Source organism: Macrotis lagotis, chromosome 1 (assembly GCF_037893015.1).
Source record: "Macrotis lagotis isolate mMagLag1 chromosome 1, bilby.v1.9.chrom.fasta, whole genome shotgun sequence".
NCBI classification, from domain to species: Eukaryota; Metazoa; Chordata; class Mammalia; order Peramelemorphia; family Peramelidae; genus Macrotis; species Macrotis lagotis.
The window spans coordinates 325,247,465-325,266,037 of NC_133658.1; the positions used below are offsets into that span (position 1 = coordinate 325,247,465).

Sequence of the window (18,573 nt, forward strand, 5' to 3'; positions counted from 1 at the left end):
GATATTGATTTTGACCTTAGCTCTAACTAATCAATAGTCTGTTCAAAGCTGTTTGAACAACTCTTTGTGATATAACTACTAGATGAGTAGTAACTAGTTTCTTCTATCTGTTGAAATAGTTCATTTCTTTTTGTGTGGTGTTATTCAATATTTACCATGTCTAGCATCTTCTAACTCTCTTCTAGTAGAAAATATTAATTATATCAAATGTGAAGCTTTAACATCATCTATAACCTTTAGCCTCTTGCTTCTCAATCTTAAGTCATATTTTCTTATAAAATATTTATGGATTTGCATTTACTTTATTGATACTTTTGGTTTTTTATATCATTAACACATTTTAATTATACATTTCCTCTAGTAGTTTCCTTATAAAAAATAGTAAAAAAATATCATAAATGTTTTCCAACATACTTCTTAACCTATGGCCATGTTCAAACTCAGTTAGTAAACATTTATCAAGTGCCTACGATGGCACAGTACTAGGCACAGTACTAAGAACAGGATACAAAAAGAGGTAAAAGTCCCTGTCCTCAAGGAACACACAATCATATGGAGGAGACAACAACCAAAGAAGTATGTACAAGCATGTTATTTATAAGATAAATAGGAAATAATTAAAAATGAGAAGGCATGATTTGTTCATTTTTTAACATTTATTTTTAGCATTCTTTTTTTAATTTTGAGTTTCAAATTCTCTTCCTCCCTCCAGTCTCTTCCCCACCCATTGAGAAGACAAGTAATATGATATCCATTATACATGAGAAGTCATGCAAAATATATTTCTATAATGGCCATATTGCACAAAAAGTGGAAAAATAAAGAAAGTGAAAAAAGTGTTTCAATCTGCACTCTGAATTCATCACTTTTCTTTCTGGAAGTAGACAACATTTTTCTTCATGAGTACTTTGGAATTCTATCAATCAAAGTAGCTACGTGTTTCACAGTTGATCAGCATTATAATGTTATTGTTACTGTATACACAGTCCTCCTAGTTCTGCTTATTTCACTCTGTATTAGTTTGAAAAAGTCTCACCAAGTTTTTCTGAAAGGAAGGCACTAAAATTAAGAGGAGTTGGGGAAGGCTTCCTGCAGAAGATGGGATTTTATTTGGGACTTTAAAAAACCAGGGAAAGGGGCGGCTAGGTGGTGCAGTGGATAGAGCACTGGCCTTGGAGTCAGGAGTACCTGAGTTCAAATCTGACCTCAGACACTTAATGACCTAGCCGTGTGGCCTTGGGCGAGCCACTTAACCCCATGTGCCTTGCAAAAACTAAAAAAAAAAAAAAAAGTCAGGGAAGCCAGGAGGTAGAGATGAGGAGGCATGGGGGACAGCCAGTGAAAATGCCTGGAATTGGGATGGATTGCCTTTTTTATGGAATATCAAGAAAGCCAGTGTCAATGGCTCAAAGTGAATTTGACAGGGAGTAAACTGTAACAAGATTGATAAGGAGTGGACTTGTGTAAGAGGGAGGGTTTATTAAGAAGGCCTTTGAATTCCAAACAGAGAATTTTGTATTTCATCCTGGAGGTAATAAGGAACCATTGGATTTCATAGAGTGGGGTGAGGGTTGAATTATTGCAGTTGAATTGAGTACATGTTACAGAGGGAAACACCTGTGGTAAGCAGACCCAATAGTACACTATTTCAATGAGATGATGGGGACTTGCTCCAGAATGAGAGCAGTCTCTGAAGAGAGAAGGCATTTAAGAGACATAGCAAAGATGAAATCAAAGATTGGATATGGGGTGTGAGAGACAGTAAGCTTACAAATCTGGGGAACTAGAAGGATATTCCCACTGGTAATAGGGAAGTTTGGAAGGGAGGAAGGTTTAGAGGAAAGATAATTAATTCCCTTTAGGATATGTTGAGTTTAAGAGGTCTATTGCACATCCAGTTTAAGATGTCTGGCAGGTTAGCAGAAGATGCTTGCTATACTGGAGGTCAACAAAAAAGTTAGGGCAAGATAAGTAGATTTAAGAATCACCAGCAAAAGTTGATAACTAAATTTCTGCAAGCTGATGAGTTCATCAGGTAAAGTATTATAAAAGGATTAGAGGAAAGATCCCACTACAGAGCCCTGTGAGACATCTACAGTCAGAGGAGATGACTGGATAAAAATCAAGCAAAGAACACTGAAGCCATCATGTAACAATATACACACACATATATATTATGTATGTATGTATGTATATGTATAGGGTATCTAGGTGGCTCAATGGATAGAGTGATGACTCTAGAGTCAGGAGGACCTGAGTTTAAATTTGGCTTTAGAACTATCTGTATGAATCTAGGTAAGTCACTCCATCCTTTTTGCCTCAATTCCTCATTTACAAAATGAACTGTGGAAGGAAATGGCAAATCACTCTAGTATCTTTGCCAAGAAAACCCCAATATATGCTCATTGATTTGGAGGATCTTGCTAAGTTTTTCAAAATAGTTCTTTTCCTCTTAATCCTCTATAGTTGATGGCACAGGAACTCCAAATATCTACCTGGAACTTGCTTCTATTTGTTGTGAGCACTATGAGATGAGTTGACCAAGTGTCCTATGGACTTATGTTTCTTGCTGCTTTTGAGTACATGATGAAACTAACTTTTCCAACTCTTTTATATCTCCAAGGAAAATGTTCTGGCTTCATTTACCATGAGAATTTCAATATTGAAAGTCTTGGTTTTTCCATCAATGTCAATTTGTGGATCATTGAACAAGGATCTTACATTTAGATGTTCTATAATAAGCCATTTGCAGATAGAATTATAAAAAATCTTTGTGATTATTAATACCCTTTGCTTCATTTTCTTACCTTCTACCCGTATTATTAAGGAAACAGAAAGGGTCACACAGAGATATTTAGAAGTTTTTCTTTATTTCATGGTTTGTCATGAAATGTCAGATTCAGCCTGTCTCCAGGGCTACATTATATCTTTACGGTATAATAGAACCTGTTGAGCTTGGAATCCATTGGCAAAAAAGTCTTCAATGATTCAGCATCATCTTCACTACTGCAAAGGCTCAAAATAGGACTTTGTGGAGGAATCATAATAAAGTAATAATGCTATGACTTATAATTAGAGTATATATGATTACATTAAAGTTAGAGGTCATCCAAAGGGTAATGGAAAGGCATGTGGTGTGTATGACTAGACTACTACAAATTATTAACAAAGAAGTGGTATAACAATATCACCAAAAAGATTTACAACATGAAAAGGAGTCAATCGAGTAATGTAGTGAGAGCATGGGATATCATTCACACAATACCAAGAGATCTAGAACCACTCACCCACCCCCAGTCTGTTGTATGGATCCTTACATGGATTTATGAGAGGAGATGTAGAAGATGGAAGTCAGTGTGGTCCAGTAGAAAGAGTCCTGAACTTACATGTTTGAATTTGACTTCTGTCCCTTATGATCTGAACAAATCACTTAATTTCTTTGGTTCTGTTTCTTCATCTGAAAATCTAGGAATTATACTGATGACCTCTAAGATCTCTTCTAGCTTTATCTCCATGATCATATGAAGTTTAGATGGATAGGCATCTGCATTACTGGCAATCAGATTTATCAAGGTAGAATAAAATAAATCATCTCACTACTGACATATATGCAAGGCAGTGTGTTTTTCTATAAATTGATTGATTTGATCCTCAAAACTCTCTGGTAAAGTAAGGATTTTATTACCCTCCCCTTATAGAAGAAGAAATTGAGGTAGAAAAAGGTTGATTTATACAAGGATCCCACAGCAAGTAAGTGGCAGAGCTGATATTTGAACTCAGATCTCAAAAATCCAAGTACAGTGGTCTCACTAACTCCAGGCTACATCTCTGGGTCAGTATTTATCTATAAAAAAGCAACAATAAGGGGCAGCTAGGTGGCACAGTGGATAGAGTACCCACCCTGGAGTCAGGAGTACCTGAGTTCAAATCCGGCCTCAGACACTTAATAATTACCTAGCTGTGTGGCCTTGGGCAAGCCACTTAACCCCACTGTGCAAAAAAACTGAAAGGAAAAAAGAAAAAAAGCAACAATAATCCTAACTGTGAGAAAAATGCTTTTTTTAAAACTGTAGTTATAGAAATGGAAAATGTTTGTTATTAAAGGGGATTCCTCAACTTGGAAAGGATTAAAATTAACTATCTATGCTTCTCAGGGAAGAGATTAGCCAACCAAATTCTCAGGAACAGGGTCATGATTGAGTCTACCTGAGGAGGAGAAGGGATCATAGGGAATCATAGAACTTGTAGCTGGAATCACTTAGCCTGACCCACATTGTTTGAAGATGGAAAAATGGAGATTAAAAGAGTGACTTGCCCAAGATCACACAGGTCCTCTGATTTCAGATCTAATTATCATGCCATGAAAGATGGTTAACAAGGGAACTGAGGAAAGGTACAAAAGTTATAGCCAAGTTATAGTTCAAATTAACATAAAACAATCCATTCTGGATCACCACCACCCCTCATCCATTTTGTCTCTCCTCAAGCTCTATGTATTATTTTTAGCTCACTGCTCAATTACAGAGCAGTAGTTCACATTTATATATGCTGTCCCAAAGTCATAATGTAGTTTTAAACTTTTAAACCTTTTAAACCTTTGATCCACTTTATACAGGTGCCTTACCGTATACAGAAAGCTTTATGCTCTCATGTTATCTTCATAGAATCACTGTGAGGTCAGAAGAACTAGTGTTATTGTCTACATTTTTAAAATTTGGAAACTTGAGACTCAGCGATAGAGTTGATGTGTCCACTCTCAGTAAATGGTAGCACCAGGTCTCCTGGTTCAGAGGATTTAGAACTAAGAGTTACAGTCACCTCATTTTTTATAGAGGAGGAAACTGAAGTCTAGGACTTTCCTAAGATCACAAAAAGGGCAAATCTGGATTTCAAACCCAGGTCCTGTGACCAGACCCAGTGTTCTTTATGCTACAATCTCTTCTGACATAGCCACTACTCTGGCGTAGGCTTTCATCACACTGCATTTTACAGAGGAGGAAATTATGCTTTAGCAGGCACAGTGAAGCCCGTGGTTCACAATATTTAGTTTGACAGAGTTTGATCTGAGATTCTGGCAAGCTACAGGCTGGACAGTAGCGCAGCCTGTGGATCGAAGGCCAGGCTTGGAGTCAAAGGAGTCATCTTCTTGACTTCACATCTGGGCTTGGACACTTAATATCTGTGAGACCCTGCTTACCCCAGTATTCCAGTATTTATAAAATGAGATGGAGATTGAAATGGCAAATCACTTTGTCAAGAAAATCTCAAAATGGGGTCATGAAGAAATGGCCACAACTGAACAACAACCACCTAGGAACTACTACTACTCCAGGATTCTACTTCTGTAGTTGCTATCATCCCCATTGCACAGATGAGGCCTATGCGTGTGCGTGCACACACACACACACACACACACACACACACACAAACACACACAAACCGCTCTGTCCTTAATCTTAATTGTACATTTCCCAAGTGTTGATGGCACTTTTCTTTTTTTTTTAGGCTTTGTTTTGCAAGACAAATAGGGTTAAGTGGCTTGCCCAAGGCCACACAGCTAGGTAATTATTAAGTGTTTGAGACCGGATTTGAACCCAGGTACTCCTGACTCCAGGGCCGGTGCTTTATCCATTGTGCCACCTAGCTGCCCGGCACTTCATCTAATGATGCTCGAGTGTGCAAGTCCCTAGAAAGCCAGCTGTCTGGGGATTTGTTTTTATCAGCTCTAGAGTACCAGAATCATCATCTTGACAGCCCACCTTCCTGTACAACCGGTTCCCATTTGCAACAAAATCACACAATCTCAGAAGAAACTTCTGGGAGGAACTTGAGAAATCCTCTAGACACAGCTAAACTATGAACCTCTTTATAGTTACAGGAGTGAATATCTGACCTGCACTGATTAACTTCAAGGGGATAAGGTAACCCAACTCCATTCCTAAACATCTCTTATTTTAGTGTAACAAGAATTGCTCCCCATATGTAGCATAGTGATATCATTGAGTGCTTTGTGGGGAGGAACAGACATCTCTAGCTTCTTCTCTCTCAACTCTTGAAAATATGAGAATATATACCAGACTATACAGAGTGAAGGACTCTTTTTTTTAATTAGGTTGTTTTGGGTTTTTTTGCAAGGCAAATGGTGTTAAGTGGCTTGCCCAAGGCCACACAGCTAGGTAATTATTAGGTGTCTGAGCACAGATTTGAACTCAGGTACTCCTGACTCCAGGGCCTGTGCTTTATCCACTACGCCACCTAGCTGCCCCAGTGAAGGGCTCTTCTAGCTTCAGAAAAGAAGATGGAAGAGGTCAACCCCACTTCAGATTATGGAAGGGAGAATAATAGTCTGAGAAGAAACTGGCATGAGAGGAGCTGGCAGCCTACATCACGTCACCATTCCCAGATTATTATACTAGGGACTTCAGGGAACTTCCCTTTGGCTAAAATCCAAGATTTGATCAACTTTATTCTGTATTGTTTCTGATATTTATGCTTTCTCCGATTTGTCTTGTTACTGAATTGGATATATAAGGCTTCTTTATTAATTGCTATGTGTGTTTATTGTGGAACTAGTATTTGGTGGCAATGCCTATATATAAAGTTTGGGGTCCTACAGCCCCCAATTAGTGAATAGCAATAATAAGTTTGATTGAACCTGAACTATATTCCCTAGACAAATAGACAGACATAATTCTAGCCCAGGACCACTTCTGTCTGAAGAGACCAGAGTGATCAAGCTTCTGGCCCACCTCTTGCTTGTCCTCCTGGCAGGAATTAGTGTCCCCTGGAGTGAGGGAAGAAGAGGCTAGAGATGTCTATTCTGTCTCCCTTCCAGCTACTAAACACCTCCATGCTACATGTTGGAAACAGTTCTTGTGACTTTAGGAAGGTTTTTATTACATAAAATCTGTCTTACACAACTTCTTTGAGCTTCTCTCAGGGGCCAAGTAGAACAAAGTCATCTTCTATTAGTAGATCACTAGTCAAGAAGTTCAAATTCAGACTCAGATACTTATGTAACTCTGGGAAATTTGCTTAACCCATTTGCCTCAGTTTTCTTAGTTGTAAAATGAGTATATAAAGTACTACTATTAGTTGTGAGGAGCAAATGAGATTTCTAAAGCATTTCACAAAGAACCTGGAACATAATAGGCACTTAATAAATGTGTTCTTTCCCACTTTCCCCAATTTAAAGATAACACTCATGTCTATTTTGTGTTCTTCCACAGGTTAATGTCATTTCTTGTGGGATCTTGTCTCTTCTCCATCTCTCCCAAGTCCACTGCTCCATCCTGGTGACCTCTGAATACATTCCAGTTTCTTCAGTTTCCCTTTTAAATTATGAAATCCCAAACCAAGCACAATATTTTGAATTTGATATGACCAAGGAAAAGGACAGCAGGCTAACACCTCCCTTATTGTGGATATTGCTCCAGTTAATGTAATGCAACCTGAAGTCCTTACCATTTTTGGTCACTGCATCATACTGCTGTGATTCACTCCCTTACCATATTTAGAACTTTTTTTCATTATTGAAAAAATTGAATTTAGCTCTTCTTCCACCAACTCCCAATATGAACTTTTATCATCCAAATTTTTAAGCTAAGTACAAGACTTCTCATTAATCCCTAAGGAATTTCATTTTGTTAGCTTCAGATCATTGTTCTAGCTTGTTGAGATTTTTGTTTCCTAACTTTTGTCCAACTCATTAGCTACAAGCCTAGATAATACTTGGACTAGCTTCCTTTTCATAGTGACCATGCAGTAGAGTCAGGTGAACTGGTAGGAATTTGAAGGTTGGAGTAATCTGGTCCCAGATCAGAGATAATTTAGCTTGTGAAGATGAGTAGGATTAAAGCCAGAATAGGATATGAAGGTTTGAGTTGTAATATGGTGGAGCTGGGAGTTAAGAGATGGAGGGATCAACTGGAAGTGCACATATTTCTTGGGGAGGATTTGAGAGTTTAGAAAAAAAGCATCATTTGTACAGAATGGAAAATATTTTTTCAAGCAACCATTACCTTCTGTTCGAGTAGGATCAACTTGTAAATAAAATTAAGAGTTATGTGTAAGCATCTTAAATACATATGTCTCCTTAAATAAAGGAACCTAAGATCCTTGGAGGTAGGGAATTTATTTTTTATCCTTGCATTCACAGGGTCTATCAAAGTACTTGTCAAATTATAGGTACTTAATGTTTTATTGCTGGATTGGGCAAAATGATAAACCTTTCTTCTATGTTTCCACACATTTTTTTCCCTTAAATGCTATCAATGACATCTTCATCCAAAGCTTCATCAAGATCATGGAATAAGCCCTGAAGGCAAGGAAGGCAAATTGGAAAAAAAAAACTTGCCCAATCTGGACAGGCTTCAAGTATGAGTATAGCCAAATATTTTACAGGTATTTATATTATATATATATACATATATATATATATACACACACACATTATCTATAGTTAGCTAGATATTCTATAGATCTTTCTGTATTGATCTTCCTCATTTCTTCTCTTCCTCCCAACCCCACCCCCCCAACACTTTACCCTCTACTATTTGATTTGTGGTTAAGGGTGTGTATGTGTGAAACTCCTATGAAGACTAGTGCATTTAAGGGGAAAATGGGATCTTCTTAGAAGGTTGGTCATCAGCTTTTTTCCCCCTTTAGCCACAGCACCTCATGAAGACCTGTTATCTAAGACAGAGAGGGATATGATTGGCAGATATCTATGCTGGTGGATTCATGGATTATTTAGAACCCTTATATGACATATCTTGGCATAGGAATCAGTTTATATAAGGAAAGGAAGGCACATGAACTAATTGAATCATACAAATAACAATTTGAAGAGATTCTTATAGTTGTCTTTTACTCCTACAGAGTCTTACAGTTAAGTCACAAGCTCACATTAAGTAAACAGTTGAGAGAATAATCCATTTTATAAAGTTTACTCTCACCGAATAACTGCTTAGAGATTAATGGTAACTATAGTTTTTCATCTGACTTTGCCTAGATATGCTAACTGAAATGGTCAGTTATATTTATCATAGACAATTTACAGCAACTGATTAACATTAATCTGATTTCTTGTGAGTCAACTTCCTGAAGATATAGTAACTAGGCCAGTTACCTGTTAAGTGACCTCTCTTCAGTTGAGTTTATATTTTATAAGTTTTAAGACAGCTTAAAAGAAAATATGTGAAAATTTATTGGTAGTGATCTTTTTTTAATGACACCAAATACTTAATCCTTTTTAGATTTTTATGCTTGACATTGCCTGCTTTTAAACAGTCTATCAACATTGGACTGACCACACCGAAGGGACAAAGCTGGTAAGACCATAGTTAAAACCTTAATATTAAAGGTTAAGCTTGGTGTAATAGAAAGTTCACAGGTCTAGGAGTCAGGAAACCCAGCTCCTACTTTTGACTATCAATAATTAGTAAATCATTGAACCTTTCTCTGAGACAGTACATATACAATGAAGTGATGAGTAGATAATCGATAAGCTCTTCTTATGATATTCTGTATTTCCTGTATATCTGTATTTGCTATGTACTCATATATTTGTTATGTCCTCCATTAGGATGTAAATCCTTTTTGAGGTGGAAATCATCTTATCCATTATATTTATAAACCCATTACCTAAAATAAAACCTAGCACAGGGTATATCCTTAATAAGTACTTGTTGATTGATTGATTGATGATTTAATCATCAATGAGGATAGTATCAAGGCCAACCTCAGTTATTATTTCGAAGTTCCTTTTAGGTAAGAATAATATATCAATTACCCTTTGTAGCTAAAAGATGCACAATCTACATTAGGATAACTTTTCCTCATGTTTTGCAGTTGACAGTAATTTCAGCTGATGGTTTTGAATTGAACAGTAAGAAATTATAGTAACATTTGTTCATGAAAGCAAAAAGTTTATTCATGTTTGAAACTACATATAACTACCACAAGGAAGACTTTTTCAATCCAGGGGGTAATCCAGTTAGAAAGTAACACGAAACGTTTTTTAATACATTAGAATCACTGCCACAAATTATTTCCATGACTCAATCAGGTTCAGAATCGCATACAATACAAAAGAGAAAAAGGATAGGGGGCCCCGTTACACAGGGTGAAATATACAGTACTGAATACTGAAATCTGTATGCATCACAATTTTTTTTTGCGTGGATTAGTAACAAGATGAAGAACATTCAAAATGTTTCTCAGTATTTACAACAGTTTCACTGATTCCATGTTAAATTAAGACCCAATGTTTCCACTTTAGATTTTTTTAAAGTTGCAAATGCAACCCCAAGTTTGTTTTTAGTTTTGGGGTGTGTGTATGTGTGTGTGTATGTGTGTGTGTGTGTGTGTGTGTGTGTGTGTGTTTTAAAAGATTACAATGTACATTACATTTCATGAAGGGAAACAAAGTTAATTACAAGATGCAAAAAGATAAGAAAGACAAACTACAGCGTGAATATTGTTCAGAGGTAGTAAGTGAGCACTCTAAGCTACAGAACATGTTGAAATTCTATTGGTTTGTATGAGTTCGCATGAGGTAATAAAGCTGTGTTTTGATTGGTGAGATGTATAAATACTCTTTTGCTACACTATATACAACACTCCATATAACGGTGCCTTTTTGTTGCCAAGAGGAAGTAGCAAATCTTGACAAGTTAGTGTGCAGCGCCCGGCTCATACTGTAAAACTCCCAGATCTCAGCTTCCACAAAACTAAGCAGCAACCTCTTAGAACAATCTACATCCATGATTAAATTACAGAGTAGACTCTGGGCACTGATGCTTTCAGAGAGAGAAAAGATGCTACCAGTCTCTGATCAAATAATAAAGGAAGAGATCACAACAAAAATTTGATGAGGAAAAATTCTGAAACATGACCATCGTTTACTGCAACAACCGAACAGTCTCTTTATTCCAGCTTTTTAAGAAATATGAGAAGATGAAATATAATGGAACTCTGTGATTCAGTTCGGTTTTCTAATGGGAATATGCCTGAAGGTATATTTCAGTGAGGTGTATGTATCTCTGTGTCTGTTCCCACTATTGAGCTTAAACTTATATTGAATTTTTACCCCTAAGGTCAAGTAATTGGCAACTGTGAAACCATTCATGTGAAAACAATTGATAATAAATTAGAATAAAATAGCTACAGGGCTGTCAACAATGCTAAGTCTTGGCCTAATTGGATAAAGTGCTTTTTAATATTGTGTATTTTTAAGTATAAATACAAATGATTATGAATCCTTAAAAAACATGTTTCCCAAGTTCTCTAATAAGACAAGGTTTTACAGTAAAGCTGTAGATGGTGGGCTACCAAAAACAAAAACAAAAAACAATTCTTTCCTTTTCCTCCTATTGCTCTGAATGCACTTATCAAAGCAGATCAGCTCAGGAAAAAAGTGTTGCTAGGAGATTAGTTAGAGGTATCAGAGTGCACACTTCCTGGGCCTTCAGTAGGAGAAGTCACAGAAGATGGAGTTGTTGCATCTTGCCAGCCTCCATTAGCCTGGAATAGGAAATAAAGGTTCAGTTCATACATCTTTAGATTTTTAATTTTGTTCCTATCACTTCCCAAGCCCCTATCAGGTTGGAAACATACATTTAGACCTGGGAAGGACCATAGAGATGCCTCCAAAGGCTCTATAGTATGTTAAAATGTGAAGTCATAAGGCTTCATGAAGTGAAGAGACATGGTTCAGACCCTGATATCAGCAGCCATCTGACTGTAGGAGAATTCACTTTACCTCTCCCCTCAGGTTCTATTTTCCACCTCCCCTCCCCCACCACCAGTAAAATGTGAATTTTAATATATTTGTCCTGCTTCTGTCTCATGGGCATTGTGAGTTAAAGTCCTTTGAGCTATTATTATCACATAGTGTAACACCCTTTTTTATGCATAAGGATCCTGAGAATTATGAGGAAGCAAGCTTGTGGTATAGGCAAGACAAGCATTAGATTTATTCAAAATTTTAAAGATAGCTGGTGGTTCAGTGGATAGAACACTGGACCTGAGATCAGGATGACCTGAGTTCAAATCTGACTTCAGACACTTATGGCTAGCATGATGCTAGGGAAGCCATTTAATCTTTGTCTGCCTTGGTTTCCTTATCTGAAAAATGAAGATAAGAATAGCACCAACCTTGCAAGGCTGCTGTGAGTATAAAACAATATAATACTTGAAAAACATTTTATAAATTTTAAAGTGTTCTATATACATAAATATATGCTAAACATTATTATTGTTATGTGACCTGGGTTCAAAGCTTGCCTCTGTTCCTTACTACTTGGGTAACATGGGAGAGTCATTTTTCAATAAGCCTCAGTTTCCTCATCTGCAAAATGAGAAGGTTGGTTCAGATGATCTTTAAGGCCTCTCCCTATTCTTATAAAAAATAATAAAAGCACTAGATTTGGTTTTTAGAAGATAGGGATTCATAGCCCAGTTCTTCCACTTGCTAGCAAAGTGACCTAAGGGTAAGTCAACTTTACCTTTATCTTCTAAGGCCTTATTTTCTAATACAATAAAAGGGGGACAATTAATCATACTTCCTAGGCTAAATGTGAAGATCACATGAGTTTGTGATACATGAAGAACTTTGTAAACTTTAAAGCACTAGAAAAATGTAAGCCATTAATGAAGGTTTTATATGGGACAACATTAAAGTCCTGAGCCCTAAGAAGCCTAAATTTCAAGTCTAATTCCCCTTAGTATAGAAAAAGTTTAACATCCTTTGTGGGCATGTGTGACAGGCATCTGCTATAACCTCTTGTGAATGTAGGCCTGAATTTCCCTCTAAATTGGATCTTCTAGAATAAAAATGCATGAACTGTGGAGGAACACAACTATTCAGATCTGTTTTCCAATTATCTATAAATGTAGCTTCCATTTTGGATGTTACTACATGTCTCCACAAGCCCCTGGCCCTTTCTGCATCCAACCTGCATCAGCAATAACAGTGCTCAGAAACAAATTTGCCTTATGTCTTGGCCTATAGAGGCAATTGCTGAAATCAATGTCTGATCAAATTTCTGCTGTGGCAGACAGCTTGTCGCTACATATTTTTATGTCAGTCAAGAAGAGGGAGGTACTGGGCTTATGAGTTGGGGAACACTGAGTGGAAGTGACGGGGCAGCCCTTTCTAGAGAGACAAGGGTGAGCCAGGCAGACTCCAATGCTCGGGGCACATCACTATCTCCAGAACACAGTGCTGCCAATGTACCAAAGGTTAGTGTGTACTAAGACACCTCAGATGTGGCTTGCTACCAAAACAAACCCTCTGTTCCAAATTTTAGTTTGCATCTATTAAAAAAAGGTACATTCTCAAAACCTCAAACTATTCAGGAGCTGATGAATTTGTCAAGGTTTTTGACTCTTATTGGGACTAGGTTGTACTGCTTTTATGTTATATTTTATTTTTTTTAGGGTTTATTTATTTTTTTTGCAAGGCAAATGGGGTTAAGTGGCTTGCCCAAGGCCACACAGCTAGGTAATTATTAAGTGTCTGAGACCGCATTTGAACCCAGGTACTCCTGACTCCAAGGCCAGTGCTTTATCCACTATGCCACCTAGCTGCCCCTTATGTTATATTTTATATAAGAACTCTTTTCCTATATAGCATGTATAGCAGGCTTGATTTCAGAAAGCCTGGGTTTGAATACCAACTGATCCTCTTTAAATGTGTGGTCATGGGAAATTCACTTTTCTGGGACTCAGTTTCTTTAACTCCAAAATGTGCTTTAACAATGCTTTAAATTAGCTCCCTCGTAGGATTGTACTACAGAAATAAGAATGTTATTGTTTCTTCCTTCAGGAATCATAATTCATAGGAGTTCTCTGTCTTTTGATTAACTATCAAACCCTTCCAAGTATACCTCATATAATGTTGCCCTAACCACCACTATTGGTATTAATACAGTATAATCTATATTCACAAAACCATTGTTAAATCTAACTATCCCAGCATTTTGAGAAGAAATGAGCTAGTTCTTGAGCCCAACAGCATCACATCATTACCATGGATCCAAATCCAACTCCATTCTTCTGCCCTTTGTGCCTAAAGTTACATTTTTTCCAACAATTAATAATAAAGTAGAATAAGTCTGTAAAGGATCCCTGATTTGGAGTCAGGAGACTCCTGATATCATATCCCAGCTTTTTATAATCAACTTTGGGCTGGTTGGCCTTTTAGATCCCTTCTAACTCTAAATCCTATGATCCTATAAAATACCCTTCTTTCTCCCATAAGAGAGGCAATTGCAAATAACGATATAGAGCTTAATAGCATCAAACAAAAAGAGAATTTCCAAGACTACTGCAGAATCATCTCACATTTGAATACAAAACAAAACTGAAATATCCTCCCTCATAACATTCCCTGTCCCCACCCCCCAGAATCACAATGATGCTTTAAATATTTTCAAAGCTTTGCATATCTATTTGGACTAAAAAAAATGTTCTTCTCAATATAGGAGGTAAGTTTTTTTTTCAAGGTCTGAAAATCAACTTAGAAACAGAAAGCCTCTTGTGCAGATACAAGTCTAAAGATATTCCATCTGAAGTAAACATCATTCCTCTTTTATCCAAATTTATAAACAACAAATGTACAATATTTTTACCCAGCTTAGCAGCTGGAGGAGAGGTTGTCAGCGTGCATTCTTTTTTCAAAATAAATTAATCCTTACTCTGGTGGTTTGAGATTATGCACTGTATTATACAACAGCGCCTTATCAAGCCTCATCAGTGAAGATGGAATTCATGTCTGTAAAATGCTGCAGGCAATCACAGTTTCATATTTTATCATGTTGATAAGGATATCGCAAATTCTCTGAAGCATTTCAAAATGCTTAAATGAAAAAGGAGAAATGCAACTAAAAGGCTTTTTATATGGTTTGTTGTGGGTTATTATGAGTTATTTATAAACCCCAAAAAGAAAGATTTGACATTTCCAATGTAAAAAATTGGAGTATTTAATGGTACATTTTTTTCCTCTTCCCAATTGAACATCCTCAATCACTTTTAAAATCATTAATATTTACTCTTCTGTCAAGCAGAAGCCTTAAAAAGAGAGAATCTTTCCAACTCTCTCCCTGACAATAACACCTCATGTTTATCTAATGTTTTGAGGTTGACAAGGTGTTATCCTTAAAACAACCCCAAGAGGAGGCTAGTGGAATTATTTCCCCCATTTTATAGATGAAGAAACTAAGGCTCAAAGAAGGATATCCATATAGTCATTCAGCTAAGAAGTATCAAAGCCAGAATAAAACACTGAATCCTGAGTACTTCATGCCCTCTACCAATTCAGACACTTCTCTGACAGTTCTCTCTAATCCCTCTTAGCAGTGACCTGGTGATCTATTTGCCTGTTTTTGTATCTGGTGCATCTGTTTTCCTTCGTTCCTTTCTTCCCTTCCACCCTCCTCAAATTTAAAACCTTGAAGTATGTAGAATTGAAGAGCAATGTGATACAGTAGGAAAAAAAAACCCTATAGATTTGTACACAAAAAGTTTAGGTTTAAATTCTAGATTCTAATTCTTACTACCATTATAACTTTGGATAAGTCACCTAACTTTTTCCTATGCCTCAGAGTTTATCTTGAAAGTTCCTTCCAGCTAAAAATTCCAACTATATACTCTTTGAAATGTTAAAAAATATATACCTCTAAAAATTGACAAGTCAATAAAAATTTTAAAATGAATTTCATGTTATCAGTTATCAATTGATCCTTTATTCAACTGTCTCATAAGAATAGAATTCCCTATTGTCAGATATTAACTTTGGTAATACATTTTTTTCCACATATTCCTTGAATCAGCTATATGATCTTAAACAAATCACTTTTCTAGGACTGTTTTCTCTTCTGGTAAATAAAAATCTATGTTGTAACATTCTATGTTCTAAGGTCTCATTCAGCTTTTACATTCTGTGAGTTCACAATTCTCCTCCTGCTTGAATCCAAAACTATATGGAAAAGAGCACAATGAACATAAAAAAATTTATAATATGCTGACCTTCAATAAAGAACCTATAAATTACAAAATGTCAATGGGAGTTTGGAATCTAGTAAATATCTTAACAATATCCAGGGTCCCTTAGTTCCTTTGGCCTTGGTTCATCTAAAGAGTCTTCAAATATGAAAAACCTACAACTTTTTCTTCACTTGTTAAATCCCTCATCTTAAGGAAAAGGGATGGGGAGAGGGTGGAAAGGGGAAGTTCTTTCTCTATTACAAATACTAAATAAAGTAAGTAGCAAATCCAAGGGCCATTTATTAGTCACTATGTTTGTCTGACAATGTGTATGGCTCTTCCAAATAATGCTCCCAAGGGTACTCACATTTAAATTATGTGGACTATACAGTGAATTTCCTCCCAGGCCATCACTGTAGCCTCCCGTCTGATTGATAACATGACGGAGGGTATCCACCTGTGAGATGAAACAGAATTCATCATCCCAAATCTATTAAAAGATCATCACTTACAAATGGAAACATTCTGAATTATGTGTGCCATAAGGGTTTAGCATCTTCCATGAAAGACAAATTTATCAATCAAAAATGACTGGCAGAATTTCAACGATTCTTTGCATATTTAAATTCACATCTTTGTTTGTTCATGCCAGCAAAACAGTTACACCTTTGTGGCAATGCAAATGGTAGATTCAACTCAATGTGTCAACAGCAACTATTTAGGTGTGGCTGAAAAACCTCTTTATGAATGTGAGTTTGTAAAGTGCACATGATCACACACAACAGATGCATTAAATACCTTATCGGTCCAAATATAGGCTACATTCTTTTCCCAGATCTGAATCACACAATACCTGAGTGTATAACCATGCTATAATCAGTATACACCAAACTGACAAAGACAAATAAAGCAATAATGATAAAAAGTAAAACATCTTTATTGCACTTGAAAAATATATGTTTTTAAAAGACTTCTCTTACAATAAATTTATATTTAAAGGTAAATTTTATGAGATAATTTTTCAATGTTTACTGTCAGAATTTTATTCCTTTCAAAGAGATGTTCTCTTAGGGATATGTTTTATATTCAGGGGTGGCCTTTATTTGAACCAATATGGTAGGTAGTTGTGTTGAGAATGGAAAATACTTTGGCAGCTCAGGTTTTGTGTTCTGACTTAAAAAAAAAAAGGACAATGAAACAGATCATATTTTTTAAAAAGGAAACCCAACAGTTCTCTCAAATTTAACTACAAAAGTAATAGGCACCAATCCCCCCCCTGCCATGAGCTCAAGCCAGAGCCGAATGCATTCACAAAGTTTGTCAGGTTTGAATCTTCAAAAATCACTGTTTATTTGAATTCTTGTTAAATTATATAATGGGATAGTTAGGGCTCCGACACGTATTAGTTATGTGATTTTAGGAACTGAGCCTTAGGTTCCTCATCTGTGAAAAAGGGAATAGTAATCCTTGTACTCCCCTACCTCACAGGGTGGTTGTGAGGAAAGCGCTTTGTCAACCATAAAGCGTTGTAGAAAAGGGAGCTATTGTTATTAGGTCACATTTAGAAATAGAAAGTATAGGTTCTGCAGAGAAGTACAGAATGTTTCAGTGGAGCCAGAGTAAGGTGGAGTTTTGAGCCCAAACCCTACCCTGATAGAAAGGCTCTAGTTGGAGGGCACTTCTCCTACCTGTGATTGCACATTGGCTCCGACTTGGGACCCTTGGTAAGAATCCCCATTCAGACTCTGCATGTTCATGAACATGTCCCCAGAATTTGGGAGGTTAAAAGAACCAGAAGAACCTGGAAAGGAAAGAGTTAAGTAGCTGAATAACAGAGAGCTACACATATAATCCCCAAAGATCTAGAGGTAAGAGAATTGAGAACAGGGAGAGAAGGAAGAAAAGGAAAAGGGTGTGCATAACAAATATTTCAAGATCTAAGAGAACAGGGCACACCTGCATTGGTTCAGGTGCTATGAGAGAAAGATAACCATTTGAAAGACTTGCTTTTGAATTCACTCCTATTAATGGGTAATGCTGAGCACAAAATACAGCAGACATTGGCCTGGAACTTTCCTTTCTTTCTATGCCCATACATTAATTATTAAAAAGAGGACCTTCAACATCATTAGCCATCATGGTGGACAATTATCCAGAGAAGAAAAATTTGTTTGAAGTTTGATTTTAACAACAAGCACTATTTTAACTTTCCCCTAGAGAGTCACAATCTTCATGTTCCATTAAGAAATACTCTGAACTTTTACTTTTGCATGTATATTTAAAAGGTCTCCTTAGGAAGGTAATGATTCTTAATTGCCAATTAAGTCAATTTGTTATTGGGGTACTAGAATGTCTTGCATTTTTATTTAGGTTTGCTACAATTTTTAAATGTTCTTTACCCACTGTAAAGTTCACATCTTTGTGAACTTTACAGCTTTAGGCTATACTTTGCTGCACTGTGATTCCAGTGGGACTGCACTAATAGAGAGGAAGTATGGAAAGAACCAGTCAAAAGACCTCAGACCAGGTCCAATTATTATACTATGTAATAGCTAAGGTATCTTGGGTAAGTAAGTCACTCCA

The 18,573-nt window shown here is 36.6% G+C and overlaps 1 protein-coding gene across 3 annotated transcripts in view; it reads right to left on the reverse strand.

Moving 5' to 3' along the window:
* Positions 1 to 10,331: 10,331 nt before the first annotated feature.
* PBX3 (PBX homeobox 3) overlaps positions 10,332 to 18,573 on the reverse strand; it is a 323,076-nt gene continuing 314,834 nt past the window's right edge. For 2 of the 3 annotated variants that reach the window (XM_074211560.1, XM_074211558.1), the window contains 3 exons: positions 17,679 to 17,791; positions 16,358 to 16,447; positions 10,332 to 11,526 (listed from right to left, as the gene is read on the reverse strand). In XM_074211560.1, coding sequence (XP_074067661.1) covers positions 11,434 to 11,526; positions 16,358 to 16,447; positions 17,679 to 17,791 — 296 coding nt within the window. In that variant the 3' untranslated portion in view covers positions 10,332 to 11,433. The remainder of the gene's footprint in view (positions 11,527 to 16,357; positions 16,448 to 17,678; positions 17,792 to 18,573) is intronic. The other variant, XM_074211559.1, reaches the window with a different exon arrangement.